At 36.8% G+C, this 18,783-nt stretch overlaps 1 protein-coding gene across 1 annotated transcript in view; it reads left to right on the top strand.

The window, feature by feature from the left end:
* LOC140245167 (rhodopsin, GQ-coupled-like) overlaps positions 1 to 17,735 on the top strand; it is a 36,137-nt gene extending 18,402 nt beyond the window's left edge. Inside the window, exon 3 of the mRNA XM_072324766.1 lies at positions 17,466 to 17,735. Coding sequence (XP_072180867.1) covers positions 17,466 to 17,735 — 270 coding nt within the window. The remainder of the gene's footprint in view (positions 1 to 17,465) is intronic.
* The last annotated feature ends 1,048 nt before the right edge of the window (positions 17,736 to 18,783 follow it).

The following is an 18,783-nucleotide window of genomic DNA, read 5'->3' as shown; positions in this document are numbered from 1 at the left end:
GATGGATGTGGCACTGTGAATCAGATATAAAGACGTACATATAGTTGTCTCCTTGATCCAAAATACACAATAACTGGTTCAGTAACATTGTATAACAAAAATTTGACTGATCTCTCAAAACATGTTCATGTTCATCACAAATTTCTGGCAGAGAATAGAAAAAGAAAATGTACAAAAAATTCATGATCTGTGACAAGACCGCTAATAAACAGAAGAAGATATACAAAATAAGTTTCATCGTGAGTGAAATATTGACATTAAGAAGGGTCGGAGGTAGTTGCTATTATAGTTGCTATTATTATCACTTCTTGCACCTATCATGTACCGTATGTACAATGTAGTGCAAATATTAGCATTAGTGAAAGAAGTGTGGCAGATATAGCAGTTGTCAGAGAAAGTAGCGGTATATGTTGTAGAAGTAGGAGCACCATCAGTAGCAGTGCAGTACCAATACCAAAACAAGCGGTACCAATAGAACCGGTTGCTAAAAATACATGTATGTATTGATACAATTTCATAATTGACATTAATCCATACAACAGTAGAATGATAGCAAACGTTACTACATGCATTCGAAGACAGAAGCAAGACTCGTCGCAGTTATATGTCAACGATACCATTATAGAGAACAATACTAGTAGCAGCATATCATCTGTTTCTTTTTTTTAATGATTTAGAACCAAAGCACCTTCAATAGAAAAAAAAAAAAAAAACATCAAGGACACAGCGGTCAAATATATTAGAAGCGCCGCATAGCGCCTACTTCTCTGGTTCAATTGAGTGCTTTTTTTTCTAGGACTGTACAAAAATTGCGACACAAACGAACGAAATGAACTAACAGCCGATGGTCGTCAGTAATGCTAATGAGCTGTTTCCCAACCTTCTCCTTGATGAGGGAGGAAGGCAGAGAAGCCATGATGAGAAGGCGAAGTCTATACCTGTTATTGAGCGAACAATATAGGATGGACAAGCGCTGGACGTTGGGAAAGTAATCAAGGAGCCTATCTTGTAAAGCTTATGCAATATAATCATGACCTTAAGTTTAGATTAGGTCTATACGCATCCTGTTTTAATGTTAAGCTTGAGAACAGCTCAATCTAACTCATGTATTCATAATTTATGGATTAATCTTATAGGCAAATATTATACCATTTATTAGAAATGCAAAGTTTCATTTGAGACTCTTTAGGATGCAAGAGCAAATGCTCCACAAAGCGTAATACCGTAATATTCTTGAAGGCATTTTCGTCAGGCATAGGAGGTAATTAAAGTAAAATCTGACATTGTAATTTATATAAATCTGGGTACGTAGACCCAAATCCTAAAAGAAAACAGTATATGCCAACTGAAATACGATTTGAATGTAAAACATGACCGTGAATTCCGAAAGCGTGATAAATCGATGAAGCACTGGCATGACAATTCGTCATCATAAGAAGTTGCTGAAAAGATGGGAGAGAAATAGAATGAGGGAGGGATAGGAAGAGGGAGGGAGAGAAAGGGAGAGAGAGAGAGAGAGACAGAGACAGACAGACAGACAAGGTGAATGGGATCTCATTATCAGTGCTATATAAGGATTCAGAGTACATGCATGTTTGTACATTTACATGTATATATGGCCCAAACACTAGCAGATGTGGAAGTCATTATCTTTACACGTTACTTTAGATCTATCATGATGAAGGTCAAACCAACCGAATGCTGAGATAGTAAAAAGATAATATAAAAAAATACCAAAATGTGTTATTAAGTCCTTGTCGCGAGACACGTTTATTTATTTATTTATTTATTTATTTATTTATTTATTTATTCTTTATACAGCGATTGAAGGCAGAGTCGCGGGAGTATGATAGCACGTAACGGGGGCGGCTATCCGATCGAACCTATAATAGCATACAGAGCAGCTGTGATCGTCATTAATCATGAAGACGTCGCCTCAAATTGTTCGACGCGCGAAAAAAAAAAAAACTACACGAAATGTAAATGAAGGTATAAAAAAGGTTTTAAAAAAATGAAGATATTCGGACCAAGGTTAATAACTGACTGAACGCTTATACGAATCTCCATATTTCACCCATGCTACTCGGGCAAGCAGATGGCTTCTCGTTGAATCACTCCTCGTAGCTCCTCGAATAGTCTCAGATAAACGGAGCTTCAGATGAGAATAATCAAATGCCAGGACAGTTTAAAATATATAGGAGGCTCAGAACAAGGGGGAGGGGGTGGGATCGGCACATTTTATCTATTTTTAGGTGTGTGTGTTTTTTTTTTGTGCACAACTATACACGTTACAGACCTACTTTTATAGCCATGCTGGTGACAAAATACAGAGAATGAAATAATCAAAGCATGATCACATCAAAGTTACGTACTTCTACAGTATTCACCGAGTATTGTCATGTGGCTGCCAAATTTACTGCGAAACACGGCTAAATGAAATCTCGCATAGAACTACCTGTGTATTATGACTTCACGTCATGCGTGACAGTGTCCGGTAGCCCCGATGTACTAGTAGAAATAGTGCCCAGGTGCATGAAAGTGCATTTGTGAAGATGCGACGCACTGGAGGGGGTAGATTATACAAAATTTAATAATACACATCAGTGAGCATTACTAATTCTACTCATGTCCGAACAATCAATATTTTGATTAAGATCTGCTTCATCTTATATTGGTGCATATGACTCCACATTACGAATGCCACAAAATGCCACAAAATAGAAGGGCATTCTTTAGAAAATACTGTTGTTTTCAGTTGTCGCTATTAAATCTATTGTTTTATGTCTTTGTTACATAAAAACAAAGGAAATAATAGGAAAAACATTTGGGTGTCATAATTACTTCGCATTTTGCTTCTTCAGCCAAGAAACGCCCATTTCATACACTATAATATTATTATTGATAATTGAAATTAGAACAGAAAAACACCCAAAAATTGATTGAGTTTATGGTTGCCATGGCAACCGGCAATATGAAATGTAGCTAAATTATATACCAAAATGTTGACAATAAGATTTTAAGAAAAGTCACCAAATTTGGTTGAAATTGGAAGAACGACGAAGGAGTGCTAATTAAAAATCTGTTTGGGGCACAATGTGCCCCACATGGGCTTTATAGCATTATGACAAAAAAGGCGGGAAGGCGACTTGTATTAAACTCGCCAAAGCGCTTTGTTTAAGACACGAAGGCGAGAAGGCGACTTGTACAAACACGCTAAGGCTCCTTGTTTAAAGCGAGAAAGGGAGAAGGCGACTTGTTTAAAACGAGAAAGCGAGAAGTCGATTTGTACAAAGTCGCCAAGGCGCCTTGGACGACAAGGCGTGAAGACGAATTGTCAAAGTCGCCAAGGCGCCTCATTAAGACGAAATGACGGGAAGGCGAGAGGCGCTTTAGGGCAAGTCCAAAACAGCAAACTCTCAATATCAGCGTAGATCTATATGGTTGGGGCGTCAAGCTCGGCAATTTTATGTAATTGTTAAGACAGCATACTGAGGCTTCCTAAGTGCCCCCCCCCATGAAGTTCTCGTAACCATTAACATTCTTCACAAATTTTGCCCAAAATGTGCACCAAATCGATCATTTTTAAGTCTGAAAATGCAACAACAAAAAAACAAAACATGGATGCTTCTCGCCCTCGCTCACAGTGTCCAACGTTATTTTAGAAAATCTTGCTCCTCCCACCTCCCCCCCCCCCCGGAAAAATTCTGGGTATGGCCTTGTTTAGCTTGAATACGAGTTATACTGTACAAAAAAAATGTATATATATATATATATATATATATATATATATATATATATATAGTATTTTGGATTATGCAGTAGTTTATGTTTAGGTATATATTATGTAAAGCGCTTAGAGAATTTTTATTGATAAGCGCTATATAAATACTGAGTTATTATTATAGGTGATTAAAAAAACACGCTACAGATTTGTGGTTATTATGTGTTAAGTTCAGATTTAAAGTGTATAGCCTGACACGCTAGTCATATGGGAAAACTGAGCCGTCTCCGAGTAACTTGAGTTTGAGATCTTTTTTTTTTCTCCACTGAAATAATTTGCCCAATATCTTCACAGAAGAAAAAGATATGAGGTATGTGGATCGGAATGTGTTTGGGCATGAAAATCGTTAATGTTTTGTTTTAGTAGAAATGTCATGCGTGTCACTATATGGAATAGATGATAATGGTCAGGCTTAGTTTCATATCAAATTAAATATCGCCTGATGTCGATATTTTATGATTTGTAATGCAAACAATACAAAAATTCTGCAACTTTTGATAGAACATGACAATGTGTGTGTGTGTGGGGGGGGGGGGGAGGGGGGATGGATGTCGGGTCTAAAATGCATTGCTTTACCTATCTAGCTATCTATGAAGCAAGGCGTCTTGGTGACTGTACAAGTCGCCTTCTCGCCTTGTCGTCTTAAACAAGGCATATTGTCGACTTTATACAAGTCGCCTTCTCGCTTCCTCATCTTATACAAGGCGCTTTGGCGACTTTTGTACAAGTCGCCTTCTCGTCTTGTCTTAAACAAAAGCCCCTTGGCGACTTTGTACGAGTCGCCTTTTCGCCTTGTTGTCTTTAACCTTTTCGCCTTGTTGTCTTTAAGCGCCTTTACGACTTTGTACAAAGTCACTTTCTCGCCTTGTCATTTCAATCAAAGCGCCTTGGCGACTTTGTACAAGTCGCCTTTTCGTCTTTTCGTCTAAACAAGTCTCCTTGTCACCTTTTTGGCCGAAAACAAGGATCCTTGGCGAGTTAAACAACTCGTCTTGGCGCTGCACGTGTAAGCTCCGTAGGGAAGTTTTCCTCTGAATAATATTCCCACAATGGAGCCGAAAACCATTCTTGCGCAGTTGGTGCGCAGTTCTCACGACATGTGCGAAGGTCGTGTTTACCATTGCTAAGCCAGTCACATACACGAAGAACATGCGACTTAAATGCGAACAACGTAAATTTTCCAGTAATCGTGGGGGAAGTGTTTCCCTTTTAAAGAGTTGATACCTGGTTAATCCACTACTTGTCCAGTCAAATAGGGTTTATGATAGTTACATGAAGATCAGATATAAAGTAAACAAATTAGAGAGCAAAAAGATCTACACGCAAATGCGGATTGATATCTTCAATCTGCAATGGTTTGACGAATCAGTATGAACGACCAAAAAAAAAAAGACAATCTCACAAAATCTAATGGCAATAAAAAAAAAAAAAAATTACGATACTATTGTATGTACACACTCAATCAATGTATCATTTTGCCTGTTTTGCATGCATTATTTTGTCTAAAGCTTAATTATGATTTACAACTGTTCAGGGACTACTGAATAGCAGCTGTTATAGGTTAGAAGATGATTTCTTATACGATTTGGATCGTATTTGATTTGACTTGATTTGATTTGATTTGATTTGATTCTATTGTTCCACATCTCAAACACAAATAACATACAATCGATTGAACATGAGACTGGACATAGCGTCGTAATTACAAAGAATACAAGAGAAGACAATTTTACAAACACGAAATGTGGGGGACCTACTAAAAAGCAGAGCTTGTAATGTATAGGTTCCTAGATGAAAATGTTGGTCTTGTTACTGAAACAAACAACCTAGTAACGAAAACTATGAAAGGAAAGAAAGGTACGTAAATGAAAAGAGAGCAAAAAGAGCGAGAAACAAATAAAATACTTCAGAACATAACGAAATAGCCACCTATAATACACTTGCAAGATTCCTCGTCACCAGAGAAACATATAGGGTATAGTTACCTAACTGTTGGAATGCGCAAATATGCACATGATACACAATGCTTCATGAGTTCAGGAATAGCCTTGACATGAACGACTCTGTAAGAAGAGCAAACAGCAAACCCAGAATACCCACTCGATAGTGTGACGAAAGTGCAGTATGTTATTTTCCCTTTATGTCATTAATTCAACACACTGTATAGATACTAGGTGTTACAAAAAACATTTCCCACTTTTTATGCTTAATAGTTCGAAAACTATATATCAGATAAACTGTCATTGGTATGAGTAATAGCTGAATAGTGTACAATTTTAGTTGTAGATGATTTGAATTTGAAAACCTTTATCAGTTTCATGAAATCCATGATTAATTTCAAAGTTAGGTTCCAGATTTTGGTCAAATTTTAACCCTCTCTACAAAACCTCAACTTTACACAGGAACTAATTGTGTATGTGAGTGTGTACTTACCATGACCCTGAACAATGGACATGGATACCGCCTGTTCAGAGCTCTGCTCCAAGGCACATGAATGCTTTATTGATTATTCACGATGGATTGCCCTGGGCACTGCTAGTCTGAATTCATGGCAAAGGGTGAAATGCATGCACATGAAAATAGTGAGTACATGTTTCCATGTGCTTGCATGCACCATATCGCTGGTGTTTTCACGAACCGGCACAGCCGGCCCCGGAGCCGCGAAAGTAAGTTTCGAGATAATCGCGTTTGAAGTTTTTGCCTTTGCAAAATCCATGATTGCGCCTATATTTCACGTCCAGTTACCTAAATATCACACTGCACGACAGATTAGGAGTTGTTTGTGTGTTTCATGTTCTTGGTTCATCGTGAAACACAAAAGTTTCGTTGAAATATCGGGCAAAGTCCGTCGTGCCGGTTCGTGAAAACACAAAAACACGTAAACAACGCTTCCAATATTTTCACGAACCGGCACCGTCGGCCGTGCCGCTTTGATTCTTCGCGCATTGTGCGGATTTCATTTTTCACGAAGTGACACCATCGGCGCGCACGCGCTGCGCGTTAGGTTATCTTCATCATTTCTCATAGCCGCGCGCGCACATAATCGAGCGCGCGCATTAGCGATGCTCCTTTGTATTCTAGTGATATGAATTGGGTATCAAGATTTTGTTTGATACTTTTTTTTTCTTTCCCCCTTTTAAATCTCTCATCCATTCGCAGAAAGGCATTATTATTGAGTTGTTCTTCATTGTATTACACATTGATCATTGCTCACAGCTCATTGCATCGGTCTTTCTGCACATTATTTCGGATCATAATTTTCAAGATTCACTCTCTTCCTCGGAGCATTACTGTCTCTCGTGCTATAACCACGAAGCATGTTGTTTTCGAATATGAAATGTAATCAGTTTGCTCTATTGCTTTGTGAATGTGTCATTCTTTTAAAAGAAAATAATTCTGTGCTGGTAATATCACTCTCTTTTCCACCCTTTCTTTCGCTTTCTTTCTCTCTCTCCCTCACACACACGCAAACACACACATACACACAAACAAACACACAATCTCTCTGTGTATTTATTTCCTGCACGTGACACCTTACAAAACTTTTTGAATTACATAAAAACTAAATGAGCTTTACTTGGGTATCTTTTCTCATTCATAGATTTATTACCACGTGTGTAAACAAGTTTTAAATATGGCTTTTCAATAAACTATACGTGGATCATACTACTCATATAATGCAGATTCCAACTTGAATGAAGAATAAGGTACAGTACATTACCTTTTATTTATTTTTCAGATGTAACGAAGGTTTCTGTTATGTTCTAACATTTATACCAAGCTCTGTATGTATCATCCACCTTGATGATATCTATATTTTATGGCATTCAGGGTACTACAATATTTCATTTTTTTTGGGTAAATTTAAAAATGTTATTAAGACGTATGAGACTAGACTGACTTTTGCCTTTAAAGCCCCAAAATCTTACAAAATCATGACCAAAATGTTCCACCTCCTTCCATATCCCATCACCTGACTTCAACCTGGTCAAATGCTGTTTACCAAACATTGACTTTATGATCAATGTAGAATTTGATGATATGAATACAAGTACATAATTACAAAGACACTAGCTGATTTGGTATGGATAACCTTCTTCATATTAAAGGCAATACAATCTCGTAGACAGTGACTGAACTAATTGATGTCTAAATTGCTGTGACAGTTCACAAAGTGTATTATAAATCTTCTGCAAACAGTCTTGATCTTCCCTAATTTTGTAAAAGTTTGTAAGCACTCATATTATGCACAGTACGTGCCTGAAATTTTATTGATTAGCATACCATGTTATTATGCAAGATATAAAAATCCGCATGTTTCCCTTTCTTTTCTCTCACTGCTAGAGGATACCATATACAAAGTTCCTTATCTAAGCTCAGTAAGAAGTGGCTATCAGATCTGCATTTACTCATTATTGTTTCAAGAGTAAAATCCACAAAAATATACAATATAAAAAGACATAGATAATGATGTCTCGGCCATAATTTCTGATGTGGACACAGACTGCAATAATATGGCTATGTATTGCAGTACATCTATGATCCAAGAAAATATTTTCTGTCAAAGTTTATTAGTCATTTTTGAGTTGCAATGAGAGAGCAAGCAGAGGAAATGTAAGCATCCAATTGTTTATATCCCTCTTGCAGTCTACTAATACCTTTCTAACTTGCACAACTTGACTTGACTTGGTCCTGACTTTAGTTTACGTCTGCTGTGGGTGTCATAAGTGCTGGGGTAGGCATAATTCAAAAATACTGAAAATTGTTTATGGGTTTGGCATAATGGTGGCTGGGCTAAGGGAGACAAAATGAATAGTTTGATGGGAGAGCTGGTTCATAAACAAAGTAAAAGAAGAGACATCTATATGGTATTTGACATTGGTATGGTTTTGTTGTGAAAAGCACTGTTTAAAGTCAGAGAGGGGATTATAATACAGTGGAAATTGAGGATGACATCATTGTGACAAAGCTGTAGGGAGAGACCAATGGATTGATGGTTATCAATAGTAATGTCAGTGAATAAGGTGACAGTGAGAGATACAGTATGTAGGATTAATGTCCCTTAATGTCTCCTTGATTCTTTCACATACAATGTTTGGAAAATTTGAGACTTTACTGATAAACGCACAGCAGTACATTCAGTTCATGGTTTCTTAATGTGACATGTTGATCTTGTCATTAATTGTAGATTGTCAGTCAAACAGATATAGAGACTACAAGCTATTCCAAACTCTGCTGCAAGAGTAGTGTCCAAATTAAACCAAAAAAAAAAAATGAACAAAAAATTCACCAGTGTTAAGAAGCTTGCACTAGCTTCCAGTCAAAATTCATATACAGATCAAAATGTTGATATTAACTTTTGAAACCACACTATTTGTAAGAACTACTTTAAATAGGAAACACACCAGAGAGAAACCTTCGTTCAAAAGGTAGTGACTTATTTGTTATTCTGAATAAAAAAACAATGGCATTCATTTGCTTGTAATGTCTCTACCATATATGGAATAATCTTACCCAGAATTTAAAATGAATTGCAAATGTTGACAAATCTAAGTCTGCCTTGCAAACACCTGTCATTACAGTCTAAACGTGAAAAAAGGTATCATTGTAATTGCAATTGTATGTTTTTGTTCAATCATTTCTATCCTTGAGCACAAAAGGCATAATACAGAATGTTTCCATATGCTATATAAGCATTGTTATTTATTATAATTATTACTATTTTTATTGTTATGATTATGATTATGATTATCATTATCATTGTTATTCTTATTCTTACTATTATTATCATTATTAAAAATGATGTCCTACTTTATGACACCACTACCCCTCCCCCATTTCTGCACACATACAAACCCAAAGTCATTAAATAGAAAATCAAAAAGAACATCGAAATAATGTTCTGCTAGAACCTGCCTGTCCATTCATAAAGCACACACTCTTGAGAAAAGTTTGATGCTGCTGTGTGGAGCAACTCTGTGATTGTGGTGAAATATTGCTATGATCTCCTTCCATAATGATCCCATGGTTTGGATTTTAGTGCAGATGTTCAGCTCAGCCACCCTAGTCATTTGTAGCTGTTTCGGGTTTCTCTTGGCTTTCTCCAGTAGACAGTTGTTATCTGCTTCTCTCCCTATGCAAAGAGGAACAATTGTTTTTCACGGACAATGTTACTTCTCCATTGCAGAGGGGAATGATGACATTTGATACAACAGTCATAACATACTTCTTAATTAATTTCCCACATTTCTAAAACTACATCGATTTCCCTAAGAAAATAATTTTATGATAATGTTCCTTTCATACAACACTTTGGTAATGTTTTACTCAAAAGTGCTAATGCATTTTTTTTTTTTAATCATAAAGTTTAAATCAATGTGAAAATGTGCAAAACAAGACTGTACTAGGATTACACCTAATTGTCCATTGACACTGGATTTTCTTACTAATTGTCTATGACAAAATAAAACCAAATACTACATGAAAAGGTGTTGCATGGATTGCTGTTTATTGATCTTGCTCACCTTTAGCATGGTGCACAATGTAACCTTTGAGTGCAGTAAGAAGAGGATGCTAAGCCGGACGAAATGGTGAATGAACATATTGTTGACTAGAATCAGGAGCAGAACTACAATAAAGAATAAAGAAAGCAGGACATCACAAGTGAAATCAGTGACATAGTCAATTCCATGTAAGTAATGTCTCAGACATTTGACTTTTGAGTGTACAAAGAAAAAAACACATTGACATGAGTAAAACTATAAATGTATATTGAGACAGTTCATTTTCATCGTCTCTGCCAAGAATTTGTCATACAGTATGTGCCATTGACTTTTGCAAAGTTGATGGTATCTCATATCAGTACAGAGTGTATAACTGTTCTTCCTCATCTCCCTTGCCGCCCCCCCCCCCCCCAAATAAGAAAATAAAAACACAACAATAATCACACTAACAATAAAAAACTACAGTTAGAACAGTCCTGAAAGATACATGACACTGGAGAAATGCATATTGCTACCACATCAAAATCAGACTGAGGGACAGCATTGCCTTTATACCAAAATGCAACATGACTACAGATATTAGATGTCAAAATGTTGGATTCCACGCTATGTCAGTGCTTCACATTCATAAAACTACAAATACAGTTGTAATTAAAGAAAGAATAAGACAAAACAATTATTTCAGTATGTGGCAAATCATATTAGGAATATTATTATTACTAGCAGTGTTCCTGCACTGTCTATTACACACTGGTCTGTCTAATTTACTCTAAATCCTTGACAGATAGCAATGTAACTTACGGTTCTTGTTCAAGCTTGAGATGATAGGAGAAATCTGCAGGAATGCGGTATGGAGTACAATACTGTAAAGTAGCCCATCATCGAAGGACAGCACTCATTTCACTCCAGTCTGCAAGTTGTTGGGTTCTCCAAACAAATGCCTCAATATCTGTTTGTAATGGAAGATGAATGAAAGATGTCAGTCACATGAAACTCCATCACTACCAGTTCTGTAAGATCATAAAATTGATGCACAGATTTGCAAAACATCACACTGCCCCCCCCCCCCCCCATCCCTTTCAGGTCTATATTCTACAGCTTACCAAATCTGAAGTTTATGAACATCTCTCTGGTTTGATTTTACAATTTGCCCAGCTCCGAATCCCTAGCCTCCATCCCCCCAAAAAACCCTCTGTGTTTCAAAGAACCATAGATTGTAGAAAATCAAAACAAACAAAACGAAAAATTGCAAACTAAGGCAAAAGTGCTTGCCACATATAGGCCAATTACGTCTACATTGAGGCTTTTAGGCTCATAATATAGCAAGATAGAACAATTTATGAATTCAGGTGCTGAGCATAAACGTTGCACAGGAGGTTTTTTTTTTTTGCTTGTCTATCCATTATTCCAAATCAAATTTGCTGGTACGGTATTCTTGACAACATTATCAAACTCTTCATTGTTGTTGGTACCGCCTCAATTTAGACAGGGAGGTGGGAAGAGGACCTCCCTGATTTAATGTTAGACTTTTAGTAGAAGTAACTCTAAAATCATTTTTTTTCTTTCATGGAGAATTCAAAGGTAATCAAAACAATTATTTTAGTATGTGGCAAATCATATTAGTAATATCATTATTAGTAGAAGTGTGCCTGCACTGTCTATTACACACTGGTCTGTCTAATTTACTCTAAATCCTTGGCAGATAGCAATGTAACTTACGGTTCTTGTTCAAGCTTGAGATGATAGGAGAAATCTGCAGGAATGCGGTATGGAGTACAATACTGTAAAGTAGCCCATCATCGAAGGACAGCACTCATTTCATTCCAGTCTGGAAGTTGTTGGGTTGTCCACACAAAGGCCTCAATATCTGTTTGTAATGGAAGATGAATGAAAGATGTCAGTCACATGAAACTCCATCACACCCAGTTCTGTAAGAACATAAAATTGATGCACAGATTTGCAAAACATCACACTGCCCCCCCCCCCCCATCCCTTTTAGGTCTATATTCTACGGCTTACCAGAATCTGAAGTTTATGAACAATGAACATCTCTTTGGTTTAATTTTACAATTTGCCCAGCTCCGAATACCCAGCCTCCACCCCCCCCAAAAAAACCCCTCTGTGTTTCAAAGAACCATAGATTGTAGAAAATCAAAACAAAATGAAAAATTGCAAACTAAGGCAAAAGTACTTGCCACGTATAGGCCAATTACGACCACATTGAGGCTTTTAGGCTAATCATATAGCATGATAGAACAATTATGAATTCAGGTGCTGAGCATAAACGTTGCATTTTGCTTGTTGTCTATCCAAATGAAATTTGCTGTTACGGTATTCTCGACAACATTATCAAACTCTTCATTGTTGTTGGTAACGCCTGAATTTAGACAGGGGGGTGGGAAGAGGACCTCCCTGATTTAACGTCAGACTTTGAAAGTTTTAGCAGAAGTAACTCTAAAATCTTTTTTTTTTTTTTTTCATTGAGAATTCAAAGGTAGTCAGTGAAATAACATCACTTTTAGAGTAACCTGGACAGGTAACGCCAACGGTATTCAAGAACACTATTAACACTGTAACACTGTTAACTATCTTAATTAGATCTTGAAGTTGTAGGCCTAGATACAGACTCCCTAATGGATCTAAATCCCTGGAAGATTCAGACATAATCAAGTAAGATAAGAGAGTTAAATCAGTCTACCTGCCACCTGGGAAGAAGTAGGTCGTTGCATTTTGAGCTCGTAATACGGGAAACAATAAAACTTCACAATATATCACCAGTTAGTGCGTTTAAGATTCGATGCAAATGTGAGACGTGTTCATTTGACTTTAGTTCGAATCACTTTCCCTGCCTATTCTCCACTTACACCGAATAATAGATGTGGGACTGCACACGTAGACAACGAACCTAGGACAGTGCCATACGAAGTCAATGTGATCTGCAAGAATACATATTTACGCTATTTTGATATTCTAATTCTTCATTCATAAATCTGCATTCAAGAATGTGAAAAATTCGAACAATTAAAGTGTCAATACAGAGCGAAATGTAACTTTACCGATTTCATCTGTCTAGTTTCCGTTGCTCTGGGCGCAGCCATTTTAGACGCGCGCGTACGAGGACGTTTGGCGGATAAATGATTTATGATGACGTCCGGCGTATACGCACCATCAACCCGCGATCGTGCCACTTCGTGAAAATCATAGACCGACCAGTCGAAGTTTTCACGAAGTGACACGGTCGTTATTATTACCTAATTATTTGAGTTTGAGGTTCAAAAATTTGTCAGGTTGTAGATCTCGGTATTTACTATCATAACATGCAAAAATCTTAAAATCGAAAATTTACTCGATTTTGGCCGGTCGTGCCACTTCGTGAAAACACCGACGATATTTCAGAATGAATAAACACTAGCTGTGACAGTGGAATTTCTCATGAATAAATAATGAACATTCCAATCCTTGCCATTGTTCAGGAAAATTGTCTGGGTGTCATCTACACACTCCCATACACACCAATTGACTTCTGTGCAAAGTTAAAGTTTTGTACAGAGGGTTGAAAACAGAGCAAAATTGCTCATACCAATGTCAGTGTTAACTGATATATAGTTTTTGAACTATTAAGGAACAAAAGTGGGAAATGTTTTTTTGCAACACCTAGTACATATTTTGTAGTTGACATATAGATGGCGCTGTTCATCCTATCGGTCTCGTGAGCCTTTTTTTTTTCGTAGGCACCTATACCGGGTGTCCTCAAAAAAGCGGAATGGTGGGTTTGCAGCACCTTGCTTTCTAAAAGTGATATATTTTCTGATATCATTAGAAAAAGCATCTTCCGCAGAAGACAATGATACCAAAATCATTAAATTTTGGTACAGAACTGTTTATTCTACGCCAAATTCTGTAAATGCAGTCATTTTCAAATTTCGCTGGATTTTTGCGACGTATGAGCGAAGAATTTGGGTGCGACACGCGTTCCATATACGGTGTATTGTGTAAGCCCGTTGATCCATGTCAACAAAAGATACAGCTTTCACATTGGGCGCGCACACACACACACAGACACACACAGCAAGTCGTAAGAGAAATTGTCGTCCGATTAAAGAGCAGACATTTTTATGATAATTAGTAGAATCTAAGTATGAAACGCCTATTTATACTTTTAGAATGCAGTCTAATTTCGATATGACACAGCAGGATGTAAAGCAGTAAAGCACGTAAACTCATAGTGCAAGCGTCAATAGATACAAGTAGGGAATTTCAGCTCATTAAGTTATGTTATTTGAAATGAAGTTAGTATATTCTCCTTTATTTTAATTTGGATGCTTTGAGAACGAAATGGTTGAACACATTACGTGGCACATGAGGTGTCACAAATAGTTTGGAGGGAAGTAACATCGTTTCTTACGAATGTGGATTTGTCATTCCTTAATGTGAAGACAGTACTAACAGGAGTTATAGAGATTGATACAAACAAATCACTTGTAAATCATATTTTACTTATACCGTATGTCCCAAAAAAAAATTACAACGGGGCCCTCCGCAATGATATCTTTAAAAATAGTGAATCAATCTAAATACAAATTCAGGGTATGAAAATATAACTCATTGCCCACATCTTACAGAAAACCCTATTCGATTTGCTTCAGTGGTCAAAGCGATATACGGAATTTTGTAGAGGATGTCGGGAATCTCTTCCCTCCAAGTTCTGTCTATTATTCACACAAAAGATCATCGAAGTGCTAAACTTGGAAGAATCAGACTCATGCTTTACAACAACCCACATTTCCCTGTGACCGCTTAACCAAATCGAATGGGGATTTCTGCAAAATAGGGCTAAAATGCTATATCTTAAGACCCTGAAGTAGTATTGAAAAAATTTAATCATATTAGGTGTTATCAATGCGAAAATCTGATTGTAATTTTTTGGGGAGATACTGCAGTATGTCCCCAAAAAATTACAATCAGATTTTCGATTTGATAACACCCAATATGATCGACCTGTCTGAGTGCTACTTCAGGGTCTTAAAATATAACATTTCAGCTCTGTTTTGCAGAAAACCCCATTCAATTTGGTTGGATTGTTGTAAAGCATGTCATGAGTCTGATTCTTCCAATTTTAGCAATTCAATGCTCTTGTGTGTGAATAATAGACAGAACTTGGAGGGAAGAGATTCCCGACATCCTCTACAAAATTCCTCATTTCTCTTTGACCACTGAAGCAAATCGAATGAGGTTTTCTGTAAGATGTGGGCAATGAGTTATAGTTTCATACCCTGAAAATGTATTTAGATCGATTCACTATTTTTTTGGAACATACCGTAGTAAAAAGGTAATATATATATATATATATAAATATATATATATGCAAGCAGATGTAACAGTACTCTTCCCTGCTTGTTCTTTTTTAAAGATTATGTTATTAAAATCAAACCGTGAAGCGCGTTATATTGCAAAGAGACAAGGAAATGGAAACCACTCAGTTGTATTATTGAGCTTTGATTATTCTCACTGAATGTTTCGCCATGGCACTTTCATGTGTTTTTTTTTCTTTGTCGATATGTCATAGATTTCAATAATTTATATTGTGTATATGCGCTTACCACATTTTGGCATGTCGTTAGCAACTTTCAGCCTATGTCTGCTTTTAACATTCCTTTTCATTATAAACCCACAGAGACTACATACATAAAAAAAAAAATGTGAATGTATAATTAAGAAGCCGAATAAGATTTATTCGTCATGTATCTCTCAGCTGCAATTACTTTAAGAATGTTATGTGTTGAGTACCAAATAAAACAACACTTGGATTAAGAAAAAAAAAAAAACCAACAAAACTCATGGGCTGTATGACTCGTGAGTTGTATAACTCGTGGGTCGTATGACGCATGGACCTATTTTCAATGTCGGTCTCGTGGGATGACCCCGCTGAGAGCTAACTTATACGGTTTTGACAAAGCGATGCGTCGTGTATATCAGTTACGAGTGCATGCCTAGTATTTTTGGTTACAAGCCTATTTCTTCGATAAGTTTGGATTAGTTATACAACTGTGCATACATAAACACTTCAAAATACTTTAGAAATATAGGATCGGACACAAAAGGACCTTATTTTGTTTTTGCTTCTTCAGTCTGCCCATTCTCCATAATTTCCATCAGTCCCTCAGTCTGGACTGTAATCTCTAGTGAGTGACATCTAACAATGAGTCAAACTTCCATCTGCTATAATTTGCATAATCTAAAGGTGTCTTTTTCGATGTTCTCTCAGTTCTCCCGCTTTATGTTCGCTTCTAGACATGAAGTCATTGTGTAGAATAGTGTGTTTAATTACGCTTTTAACATACAACTAGTTTCATACACCACAGTCTTCTGATCAGAAGTTGTGCTCAATTCAGTTCAATTCAATTCACTTTATTTTCTTTTCATTCCACAAATCAAAAGAGAATTACAGATGATCTTGAGTACACATTAGTTGACTGAAAAGTGAAAATCAAAAATGATAGTCGAATTGGAAATATGTATACACAGCTTAAAACCAACTTGTTGAATAATCTATTCAGATCTAAGGGGGAATGAGGGTCCAGTAACATGCAGTAAACTTGTATAGGTGGACAACGCACGTGATCGACGCAAAAGCTTTAATTTTCTTACTAGTACGAAGGTGAAATATAAAGTGATTCAAAACAGGACAGGCATGACAGATGGGGGACGGACCACACACACACACACAGAGGAGCACAGCATTAATTATGGCATGACTTTAAATGTAATTTAATGGCAAAATAAAAACTGTCACGAGGCGGTCACGAACTTCAGTAAGCAAAGTCAATTTTACACAATCCTCACTTATTTACAAGTAAAGGATTAAGGCAATGCAAAGGAGGATGATATAGCAAGGCGATTTATGTACGATAAAGTACTCCTAGCTTCGTGTTAACCTTCACATAGAATGACTCCCATTACTCCTGGGACACCACACTCCATAGTTTACATTTATTGTTTCATAATTCAATGCTGCCATGGTCATAATTTTTTATTTTAATTCCTTGACATGAACCTATGACGTGCGGGTTCTCCTCGACTTTATCGGAAACAATGACATCGGAAATTGCTCTGTACTCTATTTTGTTATGTGCGAAGTATCTACAATTTTTAATCTGTTCTTGTCTCCTTCTCCTTTTCAGGTGCGTGTGTTGTGCAACCATTTCGGAGTCTGGTACTCACCCATTGCAGACTACATCTCATCTATGCTGTATGTCAGCACTACAACTATCAATCCACTTCTGTACGGACTATTCAGGCGAAAGTATCGACGGAAAATTTGGAGGAAGTTACTAAAGTTGCTCACAACGTGTCAGCGTGAAAATAGAGTGAGCCCTCAAGAGGACGTGGCGGGTAAAGATGACCAACACCGTGAAGACCCGGCTGTTGTTGGAACGTCTTCCGAATCTTGACATCCAGTTTTGATTTTGAACATTTCGCTCCTATATCATCCGCATCTGTTTTAGTCATTATTCTAACTTACAATGGTCACACTAAAAGGGCTCGTTTTACGTTCAAAAAAAAAATTAAATGAGAAACCAACAGTAAACAATCTGTTACAGTGATTGGCAAAACAAATTACCCACGTAAAATGAATATTAGTTGATCCTCCATCGCTAACTTGTTTTCCACATTGTTTGCAAGTTACCCAATTGCTTTAATTTCCGTAATTTGTTCTTTAATAAAGGTGATGATGATAATTGAGGTAAAAGTTAACGCAGTATTGCATTAAGAATTAAATGTCCCGCTTTCGCTCAAAGTCCTAATTCGACTGCTTCTGTTTTTCATAAACTGTTGCGATATTGAAAGATATGACGAAGCCTCCATTTACAACATATATAGAATGCTAGCGGTGGTGCAAGGCCTTCCAAACTACATAATCCATTGCTGAAAAATATTGATATAATGCATACTCGTTTTTTTTTTTTTTTTTTTTTGCTCATAACTTTCAATATGAATGCATATAACAACTCCTGCGAATCATTATCTTGGAAGTATAATCGTCTCTTTTCCTTTTTTATCACTTTCTTACCATGTTAGGAATCTATTTCAGAACTTTGCTTTGAAAATCAAATCAAATCAAACCATACGCACATGTCTATACAATGGGCATCGGTGAATGGACAATAGATACTGGGCACTAGTAACATCTGCTTATCAGTCAGAAGTAGGCTTAATCACCTCGTAAACGGGGAGAACTGAATCATGGAACCAATTAGTTATTTCTACCATTACCATGTATATTCTATCATGAATTGTACGAAAAAAGGCAAACCAATTTGTCTGTTTGTTTGTCATCGTGTTCGCTTGTTTTTGAAAGCACTGTGTTTGGCAAACGGTTTCACTACTGCACACAAAACTGGTTAAGAATTAACAGAAATTTATCTTTGCTTAATTTCGTGTAATGTCAATGTAGAGAATGGAAGAAACACTATTGTTGTATTATCTATGATGTTAGAT

The sequence above is a fragment of the Diadema setosum genome, chromosome 22 (assembly GCF_964275005.1).
Source record: "Diadema setosum chromosome 22, eeDiaSeto1, whole genome shotgun sequence".
Lineage (NCBI taxonomy): Eukaryota > Metazoa > Echinodermata > Echinoidea > Diadematoida > Diadematidae > Diadema > Diadema setosum.
Note: the sequence above shows the minus strand (reverse complement) of the source record. Positions and strands in the feature narration are given on the sequence as shown.